Here is a 16,387-nt window from a genome sequence, read left to right on the forward strand (position 1 = left end):
TGCTTATTCCACTGAGCCATCTCCTTGGCCCCACATGTTTGTGCTCTTGTGAGTTTGTTTTTTGGTGGGGAGGGGTGTGTAGGTTTTTGTTTTTTTTTTTTTTTTGAGACAAGAGTTTCACTACCTATCCTGGGTTGGCCTTGAACTCATAGTAATCCTTCTGTCTAAACCTCTTGAGTGCTGGGATTACAAACTTATGCCACTATGCTCACAAAGTATTCAGTTTTGTTTTATTTTTGAGACAGGGTCTCACTATGTAGTCCAAGGCTGTCCTTGAACTCACTGTGTATTTCAGGTTGATCTTAAATTCCTGCCTCAGCCTCCTGGGGCCTGGAGTTATGTGTGTGCACCACCATACTGAGTTTAAGTGTATAGTGTGAAAACTTCTTTTTACCTTCAGTCTATAATCTCTATATCTTTACTCTGAAAAAAACTGTTCTCCTTTCTTGTGATTCTTCAAGATAATTTACACTTCCAATCTAAGAAATGTTTTGTGTATCTACGGGCAGGACACACACATCTCTTGTTCTCTGAAAAAATAAACATTTTGAACATTCTATTGACTTATTTCTATGAACTGTATCTTTCTGCTCTTCTTTTTTTGTACTTAGTGCAGGGTCTTCAGGGCATATAGGGTCTCACTACACAGATCAGACTTGTAGTGATTCTTCTGTTTTCAGCTTCTCAAGGGCTGGGATTACAGGGGCGTGATACCACGCCCAGTGTCAATCACCATCTCGGTGCACCCCGGGGATGGGGCTGGGGCCGGGGCCAGGGCCAGGGCCAGGGCTGGGGTGGCATGGCAGTCTGGGATTGAACCTACCCCTGTGTCTGCCTAAGCAGGAGCTTTAATCTGCTGAGCCATCTGGCCTGTCATCCTATTCTTTCTATATTAGTATGTAACAACATTTTCATTCTTTTGATGTTTGCATGTCATTTCATTGGGCATTGTATGATGCCCATTTTTTCTTGTAGGATAACTTTAAAAGTCAGGGCTTCAAAATTAAGGAATCAGTTAGGTTGCCTTTACTGTTTGCTTTTCTTTTTTTTCCTTTTTCCTTTTCCTTTTCCTTTTTTTTTTTGGTGGTGCCAGGGATTGAACTCAGGACCATGTGCTTCCCAGGCAAGCACTTACTCCACTGAGCTATCTCCCTGGCCCTTTTTTACATTTTTTTTTAGAAGATTTTTTTTTTTTTTTTTTTGGCCTGCCTCAGGTGACCTTAAGGGCAGGTCTGGTAAGACTTGTGGAGCTGGGGATTGAACCGTGGTCCCCTACGCCTGGCTGCGTTTGCCCAAGCAGGTGCTTAAACAACTGAGCTAACCTGCCAGATACCCACTGTTTGCTTTTCTGCTTCACATAATTCCTCAGGGAACCTTTTGCTGTTTTCACATGTAAAAATTGATAAGTAGGCTCAATCCCTGACAGAATTGGAAAGTCAAAGTACATATATGTAATCATTTATGAATCTTAGTGTTCTTGCAAATGTCATCCCTTACTGGGATTATACCAAGTTGTTTCCAACAGTACTTAAAATTATGAGGGATTGAGATGTAGCTCAGTGATCGACGGAGAGCTTAGCATGCATGAGGCCCTGGGGTGTTCTGTAACACCCTTCCACCACCACCTCAAAGTGCTGGGAGGCTGCGGTAGGAAGATTAGAAATTAAGCTTGACGGGGCAGTTTAGCAGGTTCAGTAAGACCATACATAAAAATAAAATGTTTAAAATGCTATGAATATAACATGCTCCAGAAGCCCAAGGCTCAATCTCAGTACTGGAAAAAAAAGTGTTCTTTTTATTCAGACTTTATAGATTGAGTTCCTTGGTTCCCATTTGTTTGCAGCGTTTTCCAATCAAAATTATTAATTATTATCAAAATATGTAATGGAAGTATCTATTAGAAATTTGGGAGGGGGAAGAAATTTGCATACCACTGAATTAAGATTTTTGGTTCTAAAATTATCAGATTCCAAGACCAAAGATTAAATCAATAAAAGGAGAAGCTGGACAAAATCTTCTGGATATGATGGCCCATGATCGTTTGAGCCAATCAGGTAATAGTAATGTTTTAATTGATTTAATTTGAAAGAATAAAGGAGAACTATCACTAGAGCACATATTAATGTTAAAAACCCTTCTGTCCAGGAGATAATCTGCCATGATTACTCCTTTTGGTGTATCAGATAAGGGCAGGGAGGTACAGAAAGGATGAGAAGAAATGATGCAGTCTGTGAAAGAACCTTGGTACTGTTTGCTTTTGGGTGGAATTAACTCCTTAACCCACTCTTTGTGGGGCTAGTAGAGCCTGCACCCTCAATATTTCAGAGTGCTTCTTAACTGAGGAATGTTACTTTGTGTCAGCCCTTTAATGCCAGCTGCTTATGAAACAGTGCTGTGGGAGATACACACTCAGAGATGTGTCTGTCTCCCAGAGAGCTGAGAGAGAAGCTACTGTGCATGTGTCCTCTTAGGTGCTGAGAATTGTGAATGTGTTCCCAGCTTGGATAGTGCCCGTGTGGCTGCACGTGTTGCCTGAACTTGTGCTAAAAGAGCAGGGACTATGAGGCAGGAGAATTGCTAGGAGTTCCAGATCAGACTGGGGGCTTCAGAAATGAGCACAAGGCCAGCTTGAATTGCATAGCAAGAAAACTGTCTTCAAAAAAATAATAATAATAATAATAATGACTTCAGGGGAAGCCATGTAACCAAGGAGTAAAGTGGACGACTAAAGAGAGACAATTCTCTCTGAGGAGCAGTTTGGGTGTAGTACTGGTGGACTTCATAAAGAGGAGAAAGGGTATTAAGTCCGAGTTGCTGTGAGCGTTGGCCTCGCCTGAGGCTGTCAGGGCCTCTGGCGCACCTGTCTCCTGGTGCTCTCATGGAGGGAGTTAACCCTTGGAGTGGCTTCTTTTTTTCCTTTTCTCCTTTTATACCTTCTACCTTCATACAGCCAGCATGCTTGGAAGGGTGTCACACTCAGTAAAATCAGTTGTGTTTGTGGTCTTTGATCTGAATATTCAAGGTTATAGTCTGGTGATAGTCAAACCTGACTGACGAACAGCATTAACCCTAAGGAGAGTGTGTGTGTTTGAGCAGCTTGAATATAAATTTACACGCCAGTTGTGCACCCATCCTCACAACCCACTGCCAATTAACAGTTGATCCCCATTTTCTCTAATCAGCTTGGCCTTAGTCTATATTTTTAAAAACTAATTGTAGATATTTCCTATAATCATATAAAAGTATGTAAACCTTTGTGACTGGCTTCTTACACTTAGTATGTTTTTAAGCTTCATTCATGTTATAATATGTGTATATGTTCTTACACAAAGAGTGTCTTTAAAGTAGATTCCTCACCCCAAACATGCATAATTAAGAAATGTCTGGGGGTGAGGTCTGGAAATAAGGACTTCTCACAAGCTGTTTATTTTTGAAGGGTTTCACTGTGTAGTTCAGCTGGTCTTAAAAGCTGTCTTGTCTGTCTCTCTCTCTCTCTCTCTCTCTCTCTCTCTCTCTCTCTCTCTGTCTGTCTGTCTGTCTGTCTGTCTGTCTCTCGACCTGAGACAGGATTCCACTATTCAGTTCAGGCTGGATTTGAACTCGAAGTGATCTCTTGCCTCAGCCTCCCAAGGGCTGGGATTACAGGCGTCATGTGCCACCACCCCCAGTTTAAAAGCTTTTAAAGGTTCATTTTGGTCAACCAGTTTAGTTTGGTCAGCCAGTGTGTCATATCAGAGAAACAGAGCTTTGTCCTTCTCCTGCCTGATGGCTTAAGTCTGTAGCTTTCTAAAATGCAAATACTTTTTGCATTTGTCAATGCTGTTTCCCTTTGAGGTGGACATGGGTGCTATTGAAGCTGTACTCTGTTCATTTTTATATAGGCACCATTTTTGTTGTCCTGTTGAGGTTCAGGCTTGGAGAGTAAGGTTTGAGGTAATTATGTTATTTCCTCCTTGGGTATAGAAACAAATGTGACTACAAACTGCTTATCATAAAATAATGGAAATAATTTTTTCTTTTTTAGGGCACATGTTGCTAAACTTAAGTCGTGGCAAGCCGAATCTTATAAAGGAGATTGTAGAATCTTTTGCCAATAAATGTGGGCAGGCTGCTCTGTATGATGCTCTGTTTTCTAAGTCTCCCAAGGAGAACTCTTTCCTTGTCAGTGATGACATTGGATACATTGATGTGCGAGCACCTGGGCCTGATGAGTTGGCTCGATATGACATTGGTAAGTTGTGTTTCAGCAGAAATGCTCTGCACTGTAACCCTTCTGTGCTGGGGAGACACATTGTACATGATCCCATTTTCCAGGAATAGTGGTCTAACATCTTCCTGTATTCCTTTAGGGTTATATTTGGGCAGGGGTTTTTAAAAATGTGTAACAAATCTATACATACTATATGCGTGTGTGTGTAAAAATATATATACTATTGTCTTTCATTAAAAGAATCTTTTATCATTTATTATTTGATACAGGGTCTTGTTATGCAGCTTGGACTCATAGTGATCCTCCTGCTTCTACCTCCCCAGTGCTGGGATTACAGGCACATGCCACCACACCTGGTTTTCATGGCCACCCCAGACCTTAAAAGAATATTAATACAGTAGAAATTAAGTTATGTAACTTCTGATGGCAATATCTTTTTTGTGAATCAGCCATAATTTGCTTGCTACTTTCTGTTGTTGAGTACTTAAATTGTTTTCGGATTTTTCACTATTAAAAGTAGGACATTCTTGGGGGCTGGGGAGATAGTTTAGTGGCATAAATGCCTGCCTGCCTGCCAAGCACAAGGTCCTGAGTTCGATCCCTGGTACCAAAAAAAAAAAGACATTCCTTGCTTAATGACCAGGCTATGATCCTATGACTAGATCATTAAATGAATTGGGTGGTAAATGAAGAATTGTGTATAATACATGGATTACAATATTCAGAATGGGCTGGGGATTTCCGTCAGTGGTAGAATGCTTGTCTAACAAGCTGGAAGCCCTGGGCTTGGCCCTCAGCATAAAAACTTTAAAAAATTCAGAACAAAGAAATAGTCAAAGGAAACTCCAACTTGTTGACTTTGCTTTTATTTGCATAGGTCTTACATATACTACTGTGATGTATAATGGTGTAAAACTATACTGTACAATTACAAAAACAGTACTATATAAACAAGGTGTAATGTACAAAAAACATTGAAGTTAATAAGATGTACACAACTGAACCAAAAAAAAAAAAAGCTATGTTATAGGTCTGAGTTGTGTATTGTAAATCCGAACAGTTGTTAAATAGGTAGGTCATTAAACTGGAAATAGGGGCCAGGGACATGGCTCAGTGGTGTAAGTGCTTCCCTGGCAAGCACAAGGGCCTGAGTTCAATCCCCAGTTCCACCAAAAATAAAAATAAAAGTAAATAAATCAGGAATATCTGTGATACAGTAAGTCTTCAACTCAACAAATGAGTTCAATTCTGGGAGAACTGTAAGTTGAATTGATTTGTAAGCCAACAAACTTGAGTCTTACCAGTATACTTGTGAAAGTTAGCAACTCAAATGTTCATAAGTCATGACTATTAAATTATTTCCATAGTAGAATTCCTAAAAATGGAGGCAAAGATGACCATCTATAGATTTTTTGCCAGCTGTTAAACTGCTGAAAAGATTCAGTATTGGATTTTTTGTAGAAGGAATGATCGCTTTAGTAAGCTTAATACAGTGGTAACCTGTTGTTCAAATGACCCTTTGCTAAAAGGAATATTCATTAAGATTTCTCTTTAGGTATGCATTCTTTATTTGATCTGTGTCAGCGGACTTTCTTCCTGAATTTTAAAGACTTTATTATCCACAGCTGTTAACATTTCTAGTTACAAAGGGTGACTGCATTTATTAATGGCTTGAGATTATACTTACCCTAGTTTTCCTCATTCTGATGTTTAGAAGCAGTTGATGATTATTTGATAATTTTATGAAAGCTGATTGTTTATGTATTCTGTCAGTACTGATGGCACAGAATAATTCCCAAACCCTCAAGCCAAGTCCCTGGTTCTTTACAGGTGCCATTCGAGCCCATAATGGAAGCCTCCAGCACCTGACCTGGCTGGGCTTACAGTGGCATTCACTGCCTGCTGTGCCTGCATTTCGAAAGTGGCTAAAGCAGCTTTTTCATCATTTGCCTCAGGAGACATCAAAGCTTGAAACAAATGCACCTGAATCAATATGTATTTTAGATCTTGAGGTAAGTAAGCAGTTCAGCAGACTAATTACTGAGTTTGGTTTATTGGTTTTTTTTTCTAACTTAAATGAGATTTTCTTTAAATACAACAGGTGTTCCTACTTGGAGTCATATATACCAGCCACTTACAGTTAAAAGAGAAGCACTACTCCCACCGCAGCCACTACTACCCCCTGTGCCTGCCACTTCCCGTGTGCAAGCAGCTCTGTGCAGAGAAACAGAAATCATGGTGGGACGCAGTTTCTGCTCTCATTCACAGAAAGGCAGCGTGAGTAGTGAACAGAGACAGTCTCACTCTCTAGAGCTATCAGAGCATAATTTGGTACTGGGTTTGGTGGCCTACAGTCCTAGCAGCTGGGGGCTGAGACAGGGCTGCGAAGTTGGACCCAGGCTGGCCAGTTTAGCAATACTCTAGAAGATAAAAAAGGAAATGGGCTGGGGATGAAGCTCAGTGTGAAGGCCTTGGATACAATCTCTAGTATTGGGGTAGGGGGTAAGCACAAAATTTACTTTATCATGTGAAAGATAGCATAGGTGTGATTGGAATTGTATGTGTTTAAAGAAACCATATCAAATACAACTTCTTTTAGACCTGGAAATGCAGCAAAATTGCGACTTTTAGTTCAGCATGAACTAATTACCCTCAGAGGCCAGGAAAAGCATGGCCTTCAGCCTGCTCTGCTTGTGCACTGGGCAAAATACCTCCTGAAGACGGTGAGTTCATTGAGTTACACTTCTTAAAAGAACTGTGCTTTAATTTTAAAAAACCTTGAGATAGTAGCTGCTTTTCATGTTAGATGCTGAAATGTGTTTTTAAATTTTGCCATAGAGTTAATAAAGTTAATTATAAGCACTTAAGAATGCTGTCCAGTGCAGTTATAGGTAGGCACTGTTACTGTTTTTAATAAATAATTACTGTCCAGCCTGAAAAGTTTTAGTATGTTGGGGGGCATAAGTCCTTTTAGGTGAGGACCGTTATGGCTCTCCCCAAATATGTGATGTCGTTTTTGTGTCATAATTAGATGTAGACAGCTAACTCTTTTCTCAGGTTGTGACATGTGCAGAGGAGCAGGCTTTGGGCACATGAAAATGGTAACGCTTAACAATAGCCTGGCCAGGCTGGGAAGATAGCTCAGTGGCATAAGTGTGTGCTTCGCTAGCACAGGGTCCTGTGTTCAAGCCTTGTACCAAAAAAAAAAAAAAAAGGGGGAGACCAAAACATGTCTGCTTGATAAAGCAGTACAGTGGTACCTCCGTTTATTCATCAACTTGATTCTTCCCACAGTTCTGGTGGCAAACCACTTTGGATAAGATCCGAGTCAAATTCAGTGGTTAAGTTCAGTGTTGATCTTACAGAGAAATTTGATTTGGTTCTCATCCAGTTTGATTTGTGACCACAATCATAGGCAGAACTGAAGTTGTAGACTGAGGCACTATGGTATTATTGAAAGTATTTAAAAGCTTACTCTCTTATATTGAGGTAGTCCATTATTCTAGGATTTGGGAAGTCAAACAGATGACTTGAGAGTGCTTTTGGTTTTGACTAGAAAATTTAACTAGTTTTTCCCACCACTTGTAAATGAATTTATTTATTTATTTATTTTTAAAATTTATTTATTTGTGTGCGTGTGTGTGTGTGTGTGTGTGTGTGGCCAGCTCAGCCCACCAGGGGGTGGGGCTGGCTGGCATGTGGTGCTGGGGGATTGAACTGTGGTCCCTGTGCTTTGCTAAGCTTGTTCTGAGTAGGTGCTTTAGACCACTGAAACCATCTCACCCCTCGTAAATGAATTTTTAGATGTGATCATTAGTGTTCCTTAAGGTTGTGTCTTCTAACTTTCTACTGTAGGGCAGCAGTCTCAATTCTTTTTATGATCAACGGGACTACATAGGCAGAAGTGTTCATTATTGGAAGAAAGTTTTACCATTGTTGAAGATAATAAAAAAGAAGAATAGTATTCCTGAACCTATTGATCCTCTGTTTTTACATTTTCATAGTGTGGACATTCAGGTAATAGAGTGCCCCCCTCTGAATTAATTTACAGTAAAGCAATAAAAGTATTGATTTTTTTAGATAAATTGCCTTGCTCTTTATGATCAGTGTTGCTTTCTAAATGCACTAGGTGACAAATGGTGAAGAGTAATGAGATGTGAATCTTGTCTGATTATATAGGATTTGGAAAATCTGTGGGATTTGACATACTGAGCAAAAGCGGTTTGACTAAAAACTACTTCATGTGTTTAGGTCTCAGAAACAGCTGAATATGAAGAAGAGGCACACATCAGTTTTGCTATATTTGAGGCAGTTAATGGAAATATAGAAGATGCTCTGACTGTTTTTGAATCTATTAAAAGTGTTGTTTCTTACTGGAATCTTGCACTGGTAGGTAGTGTGCTTGGATTAAGTAAAATTTTTGTTTTAAAAACAACTGTTTCATGAAGCACTTTGTTTAGATTTTTCATAGGAAAGCAGAAGACATTGAAAATGATGCCCTTTCACCTGAAGAACAAGAAGAATGCAAAAATTATCTGAGAAAGAGCAGGGACTACCTAATAAAGATTTTAGACAACAGTGATTCAAATCCATCAGTGGTCCAGAAAGTAAGTTGCAGGTGGTTGTCTGTCACTTGGGATCATTCATATTGGTGATGAATTTTTTTGCCTTGGCTTTGTAGTTTTGTCATCCAGAATCACTCAGTAGTATGTTGTTGTATATATACGGAAGGCTGGGTGTGTGTGTGGTGTGTAAGTGCTCTTAACCTTTTTGTTTCATTGTAGTTTTGCTGCCTTTTTCTTTGCTGTTTCAGTTTTGCTTTTTGAGATGGATCTTACTATAGTGGTTCAGCTGGCTTGGGACTCGCTATGTTGCCCAAGTTGGCCTCAAACTTATAGCAGTTCTCCTGTGTCAGCCTCCCAAGTGCTGGTATTAATAGGAACATACCACCACACCCCGATGATGCTATCTTCTTAAAGATTGGTAATCTACCCATCTTTGTGTACTGTTAACAAAAATACTTGTGGTATTAGAAAGGTTTCTAGTCTGTGATAGTAATAGAGTGCTTGGTTAATGTATATAGACCCTAGGTTAGATCTCTAGCACTACCAAAAAGCGAAAGGTTATTTATTTTTGCGATATGGGGGATCAGACTCAGGACCTTGTGCATGTCGGTCAGGCACTTATTTCACTGAGCTGTCTCCCCAGTGCCAGGTCCCCCCTCCTCCCCCCTTTTTTTTTTGCGACTGGCTCAGCCTGCCCTGGGGCTGGGGCTGGCACAGCATGTAGTGTCAGGATTCAAACCAAGGTCCCTGCACTTTGCATAAGCTTGCCTAAGCAGACACTTTAGACTGCTGAGCTATCTTGCTGGTCCCCCAAAAGGTTTCTAAGGCCTACATTTTAAGATTTTATTATCTTGGCAATGTGACCGAAACAATATTATAACTTCAGGCCTGGTTCTTTTTTTTTTTTTTTTTTTTTTTAATTTTAATTTTTAAAAAATATTTATTTATTTTGTGTGTGTGTGGCCAGCTCAGCCCACCAGGGGGCAGGGCTGGCTGGCATGTGGTACTGGGGGATTGAACCGCGGTCCCTGTGCTTTGCTTAGCTTAGCTTGTTCTGAGTAGGTGCTTTAGACCACTGAGCCATCTCACCAGCCCCCCAGGCCTGGTTCTTAATGAACTTTGTTGAAATGGAAGGTTGCTGATAGCCTGAGCGCATCTCTTCTCATTCTCATCACCTGTTTGGGGCTAGCTGCCCACAGTTTGGGACTGTCAGTATGGCATTGAGTGTTAAGTTCTACCTTCCTGCTGAGTGTTGTATTGGTTAATTTATGTTGTCATACATTGAGGTTTATGCTTCTCAGCATCTGTATATATCCACTCAGCATCAGTTAGGAATGTGGGTCACCTATTCATGTGGGAAAACTTCCCAATTCCACATCTCTGCTATTAGTGGTACTTTGTTTCATGGACTTAAAAGTGTAAAGTGTTTATTTGGAAATGGGAAAAATGTCAGAAGATTAAGTCTTTTAGAGGTTTTTCCCTTGATTGGTGCCTTTTGCTTTAGCTGCCAGTGTCCCTGGAATCGGTGAAGGATATGCTGAACTCAGTCATGCAGGACCTGGAGGACTGTAGTGAGGGAGGTCAACTGTATAAAAACGGGAGTTTGCGAAATGCAGATCCAGAGATCAAACATTCTACCCCGTCTCCCACCAAATACTCTCTGTCACCAAGTAAAAGTTATATGGTAAGTAGGAAAGAAATGAAGTATTCTACTGTGGAATATGCTTCTTTTAAAAATGTTTTAAGTACTGTTTTGTGGTTATTTATTATGGTTGTTATTATAATCATTTTTAGTATTCTCCCAAAACACCACCTCGATGGGCTGAAGATCAAAATTCTTTGCTGAAAATGATCTGCCAACAAGTAGAGGCCATTAAAGTAAGTCACTTAATTGCTTTAAATCTCTTGTCCTAGACTTTTCCTGCACCACTTCTTCACTTTCTGAAGTTGATAAAAATGTTTTCTTGCTGTATGCAGTGTTGTACCATGTTTGACATACCTCTTGACCCATACCCAGTCTTTGAAATTTCTTATGTGTCTACCCATTCCACAAAATGTGAGCCCTTTAAAAATAGAGACTTTTATTCACAAATGTGATTCTGGTACAGGTAGTTCTCAAGTGACTGAATGAACTACCAAGAGATTACTCAGCATACCTTACCTATGGGTGTATTTCTCCTATTGCCTGTAGAAGAGCTGTGGGTCACTTTATAAGTAGTACTTGAAGTGTTCTAAACTTTGAAAAAGTTTAATCATTTTTAATACTTTCATATGATTTAGAGTCAATTAGCTGTTACCTCTTTGAAATTAGAAGTATAGAACAAGTAGCTTTTTTCATGCTCATGGGTCTAACATTGAAATTTCAGAAAAGACATCAAAGTGTGGTGATACCAAATCAGCAGTGTGTAACTTTGCGACAAGGATTTGGAGGTGAAAGTTTTTTGAATTTGTGCAGTCGTTTTGTATGCTAATTTTGTGCAATCTGGTCTGTCATGTCAGGTGTTTGCTGTTGCACACAGGACTTGGATATGCAGGCTGGCTTCTGGACGTGCCGATCTCAGGCTGTGGGCCTGAGAAGCTGGGTGCTGGAATGGGTTCTGCCATAAATCTTGGATCTGTTACTATCTGTCTGTCTCTTATCTGACTTCTCCTTTGCAAAATGAGGGTGGCCAAGTCCATTTCCCATTATACTTTGTGGTTCTTTGAATTAGAAAAGGATGAGTGCATCCAAGATTGCAGGATCAGCACTGTGGGCAGCTGTCAGCAGTGATTGCAGTGTCCAGTCAGGTCCCATGGCTCTTGGTGTTGGCCATGCTGTATCTGGCCCAGTTGAGGGGTGAGGAGGGAGCTGCTGATCTTGAATATTGATAGTTATGGCTTTCAGGAAATTTTTGTTGGAAACACATGTAGAAGAAAGCAGATCTTGGGGTCCATTTCTGCCCTCACTTGTTTTAGCTGGTCAGGTGGCTGGGTTGATAGGAGTTTGAGACTGTTTTCAAAACTGACCTGTATTGTGACAGCACTATAGTTTATTTTTTATTTTCTGTGGTTTTGGTAAAAGAAATAGCTTCTTGATTTCTGTCCATTTTGTAAGGGAATATTTTGTTGGTTCTGGGGCTGGGTAGGGTGTTCCTATAAGGTTTCTGTAAAGTGGCAGAAAACAGATAGCTGGCAGCATAATTACATTAGATGTTGATGATGAAAGACTTCCAGAACTGCCTGAGAAGGTGGCAGGAATGATGGGCAGATAAATTTGAAAAGTGTCAAGGAGTATTGTGTCTTTTACTATCTCTTTTTTTAAAAAAAAAAAAATTATTTGTGTGTGTGTGGGGCAGCTCAGCCCACCAGGGGGCGGGGCTGGCTGGCATGTGGTGCTGAGGGATTGAACCGTGGTCCCTGTGTTTGCTAAGCTTCTTCTAAGTAGGTGCTTTAGACCACTGAGCCATCTCACCAGCCCTGTGTCTTTTACTATAATAATTGAAACATTCACTATATTTTTCTATCACTCTGTACATGATAAACTCTGAGCAAATGTTTTTCGTTTGTAGAACATTTGCCTTGAGAATTAGTAGTAGCCTGTTTCAGCATGTCCAGGTAAGAGTTGAGAGTGGACTTTTGAATTTCAAGTAGGCCAGTGGCGTGAAGCATGCAGTAGTGTGAAGAGCAGACTGGATTTGAGGATCATGCATGTCAAAAGAGGTTTAATTTGTAGGTCTTAGATTTTGAGCAGGCGAACTTCAGAAAGAATAATGTCAGCAAGTGTAGAATGAAAATGAGATCATTAGGTTTTTTAGTTTAAAGTTAGCAAATTAACAAAATAAGGACTGTGTTCTCCCTTGTGGGAAGGTTGCTGTGTAGTTCAAACTGATCTTCAGATCACTGTGTATCCCAGGCTCGTCTTTAACCCATGACAATCTTTCTGCCTCAGCTTCCTGATTGTTGGGAGAATCATATTCTTTTTTAAATTATAATCACAGATTAATGTCCAAAATAACAGGCTAAAACAAATGTAAAACACATAATTATATTAAACCAAGGTACATATTTATTGTACCTTGCTGGATTACAATGGATGTGCTCAATTCTCCATTCTGGATTACAATGCCGGAGCTCCAGTGGCGCAATCGGTTATCGCACAGTACTTATACTGGATTACAGTGCCTTTTCTTTTTTTTCTGCTGTCTTTGCATACACTGGATATCTCATGTAAAAGAAACCATGTGGATATTTAAATGTATTTTATTTCTTTTAACATTACAATGTGAGAGTGCATTCATAATCCTGTAGGTGACTTGAGTTTATCCTTTGTGGCAGAATAGTACTCTATTGTGTTTAAATACTGTACTTTCTTTTTTATTCATGTGTTGATGGACATATAGGCTGCTTGCAAGCTTTAGCTGTTCATGTTTTTGATACCCAGATTTCAATGAAAAATATAATCTCTTTGAAAAAAAGAACAAACTCATTAAGTTCTCCAGGTGTGGTGGAGCATACCTACAATCCCAGCACTCAGGATTGAGGCCGGAGGTTTGCCATGAGTTAGAGGTGATGGTGGGCTACATAATGAGTTCAGGAGCAGCTTGAAGTACGTAACAAGACCTGGTCTCAACAAACAAACAAATAAATGTATTTTAAGTTTGCCTTGGCACTGTTTCTGGTTTGACATAATTCATTGTTTAAAATTACATTCTTTTTTTCTTCCAATAGAAAGAAATGCAGGAACTGAAGCTAAATAGCAGTAATTCAGCATCTCCACATCACTGGCCAGCAGAGAATTATGGGCCAGACCCAATACCTGATGGGTATCAAGGATCACAGACTTTTCATGGGGCTCCACTCACAGGTGAGTTGGCAAATGGATAAACCCTAGATTGTGCTGAAGTCAGACATATCCACACAGGAACGAACACACACACACACATGTGTACGTGTGTATGTGTCCGTGCCTCTTTTTTTTTATGGTGCAGAGAAATTGGGGATCAAACCCAGGCCTGGTGTAGCTATGCAAAGGCTATACCTCTGAGTTATACCCCAGTGCCCCCCACTTAAATACATAAGCTGTCTAGAGGCTGATATAAAAAATGAGACCTTTTTTTTTTGGAAACAAGAGACAGACTCCTGAAATGGTACAGGTTAAGCATTCTGAAAATCTGAAATCTGATATGGCACCATCAGTGGAAAATCCTCCATCTGACCTCATATGATAGTCCACCCAGAATCTCTGTACCTTAAAAATATTGAGTGTAGAATTTCGTTTTAGGTATGGGTTTTTTTTTGCCATAATTTTATTGATAAATTAGTTATGTTTAAAGTATGCATGAAATATGTATGCATTTGATGTTGACTGGGAACTCTTTCCCATGACATCTCATTAGATACATGCAAATATTTTAACATCTGAAACACTGGTCCCAAGTATTTGAGAAGGAGATGTTTAACCTGTGGTAGTATATTTTTCCCTAATTGCTTTTAACCCAGGGCAGATCTAGAATGAGGCTAGATCAGAACAGCACATTTCTGTGATACGGTACATGGGGCTAAACTTAAGGTATCACTACTGTTCTCTTATAACAAGGTCTTGTCAGTGCAGCCACATAGCAGAGAATCTTGCTGTCATCTTGGTGGAGATGTGTAGGAAATGTTAGAGCCCAGGTTCTGTTCACCTAAAGCCCCTGCCATTGTCTACTACAGTGTGAGCGAGGATGGAGGTTGGCTGACCTGTCAGTCTTCTTCAGGGCTCCCAGCAGCCAGCCATTTGCCACCTTGTGGATTTCAGGTTCCATTTTTTTTCAGTACAGGCGTAAAGATCTTATGGTGTAATAAGTATAACATCTATGTTATTTCATTTAATTCTTGCAATGACCCAATAAAATGTGAAGAAACAGCACATCCTCGTTTTACAGCCTCCGGATGGCTCACTGACAGGACCACAGAGCAGAGAAATAGGAGCCCAGGTCTCCTGATGTCTGTTCCAGGGTGCACAGACTTCTTCCCTTAAAAAAAGTAAAGACTAAAAACTAATTGCCTTCCATCATGTGGACGTGCATGAATGTTTTGGAGTGTTTTCTGATTTTTTTTTTTTTTTTTTAATACACAAGTATTTTTTTGTGAGATTATATGGTATATAGATGAATTAGAGTACTTTAAAAATGTTAAATTCTGAATAGTTTTAAAGTAAATAGTCTTTGAAAATTAATTGAATATGTGATATCCCTTCATGTGGAAGTACTTCCACTTCTGTGCCTTATCTATATTTCTAGTTTGTGATGAGCATTAAACATCAGGCTCTTGACAAATTCCTATGGTTATTGCTTTTTTTTAACCCCGAGTATCTGATCCCATCTTTGCACTCTTGCCTGTGTTGACTGTCACCAGTATCCGAAAACCTTTGTTGATGTATGTAAACAAAATGGTAACTGTTTGTAAGTTTTTTGAAAAATAATGCCTGTTAAATACTTCATAGTCACAGTTTTTCCTGACATGTCTGCTCTGTAATAGTTATTTTTAGTAGACTTTTTTTGGTTTGGTTTGATTTGGTTTGGTTTTCTGAAATGTAGTCTTGTCATATAATTCAGACTGGTCCTACAATAGTATATAGCCCTGGCTGGCCTTAAACTCGTAGTAGTCCTCCTGTTTCAGCTTCCCAAGTGCTGGGATTATAGGCATGAGCTACCACACTCAGCCTTTAGATTATTTTTAGTAGGTTTATGTGTCATCCTTGCGCAGGGGCCATGCTAATCTTCTCTGTATCGTTGCAATTTTAGTATATGTGCTGCCGAAGCGAGCACTTTAGTAGGTTTAAATGATCCTTCTATTTTTTCTTTTTCTCATTGAGTTGTGAGTCATTGATAAGATCCTAGTTATCCTATAATCTTAAGATATTTGGATCATGTCTAGCAGTTCTGTGTTCATGCCTGCTTCCTCTTCAGAGTGGTTCGGGAAATTCATTCTGTTTTCTCATTCAGGGATGGGTTTCAGCCTAGGCTTTCTAGTGGATTCCCAGTGCTTTTTCAAAATCAATTACTTAACACTTGTTTGGCCAAAAAATTCCAGTTCTTTTGTGTACAGACATAAAAGATCTTTGTTTTGTTTCCTGACACTCTGTGCTGAGACAGATCAATCCCAGGACTGTAGGTTTGTCATTGATATATGGGATACCATTCTGTTTGTTTTCCTGGTAAAACTGAAAGCAGATGGAGCAGATAGTTTATACATTAGCATGAGTGTTTTTTACATGAGTCCGATTTTATTTTATTTTATTTTTTGTGGAACTGGGGATTGAACTCAGGCCATTATGCTTGCCAGGGAAGCACTTATTCCACTGAACCATCTCCCTGGCCCAAGTCCGGTTTTATTTATTTTTTGGTGGTTCTTTTTTTTGACACAGGGACTCACTCTGTCATTCTGACTGGCCTTGAGCTCAGTGATTTTTGTGCCTGCATAGTGCTGGGATTACAAGCATTCACTACCATACCCAGCTTTGTGTGTTTTTAAAATACACATTTTTTGTTACTTGTGATATCTTTATAATGAATTTGTCTGGCGAGTTTTGACCTGAATTCTCAACATGGGTTTCCAAAATGTTACCTTTTTACTGTAGAGTTTTTTTTTT

At 39.6% G+C, this 16,387-nt stretch overlaps 1 protein-coding gene and 1 non-coding gene across 5 annotated transcripts in view; one reads left to right on the forward strand and one right to left on the reverse strand.

Moving 5' to 3' along the window:
- Positions 1-16,387, forward strand: part of LOC101586515 (E3 SUMO-protein ligase RanBP2) — a 71,158-nt gene that overhangs the window by 33,025 nt on the left and 21,746 nt on the right. For all 4 annotated transcript variants that reach the window (XR_002821493.1, XM_023717511.1, XM_023717512.1 and 1 more), the window contains exons 8-18: positions 1,967-2,054; positions 4,025-4,231; positions 6,041-6,222; positions 6,312-6,487; positions 6,810-6,933; positions 8,066-8,227; positions 8,462-8,599; positions 8,671-8,817; positions 10,280-10,459; positions 10,570-10,653; positions 13,483-13,618. Coding sequence is in view for 3 of the 4 variants with exons in the window: in XM_023717511.1 (XP_023573279.1) it covers positions 1,967-2,054; positions 4,025-4,231; positions 6,041-6,222; positions 6,312-6,487; positions 6,810-6,933; positions 8,066-8,227; positions 8,462-8,599; positions 8,671-8,817; positions 10,280-10,459; positions 10,570-10,653; positions 13,483-13,618 (1,624 nt within the window). In the remaining variant the exon portion in view is untranslated. The remainder of the gene's footprint in view (positions 1-1,966; positions 2,055-4,024; positions 4,232-6,040; positions 6,223-6,311; positions 6,488-6,809; positions 6,934-8,065; positions 8,228-8,461; positions 8,600-8,670; positions 8,818-10,279; positions 10,460-10,569; positions 10,654-13,482; positions 13,619-16,387) is intronic.
- On the reverse strand, positions 15,456-15,563 carry LOC111817263. The gene has a single exon (XR_002821503.1). It is a non-coding gene; the product is annotated as a U6 spliceosomal RNA (small nuclear RNA).

The sequence above is a fragment of the Octodon degus genome, unplaced genomic scaffold, assembly GCF_000260255.1.
Source record: "Octodon degus isolate 3935 unplaced genomic scaffold, OctDeg1.0 scaffold00052, whole genome shotgun sequence".
NCBI lineage: Eukaryota > Metazoa > Chordata > Mammalia > Rodentia > Octodontidae > Octodon > Octodon degus.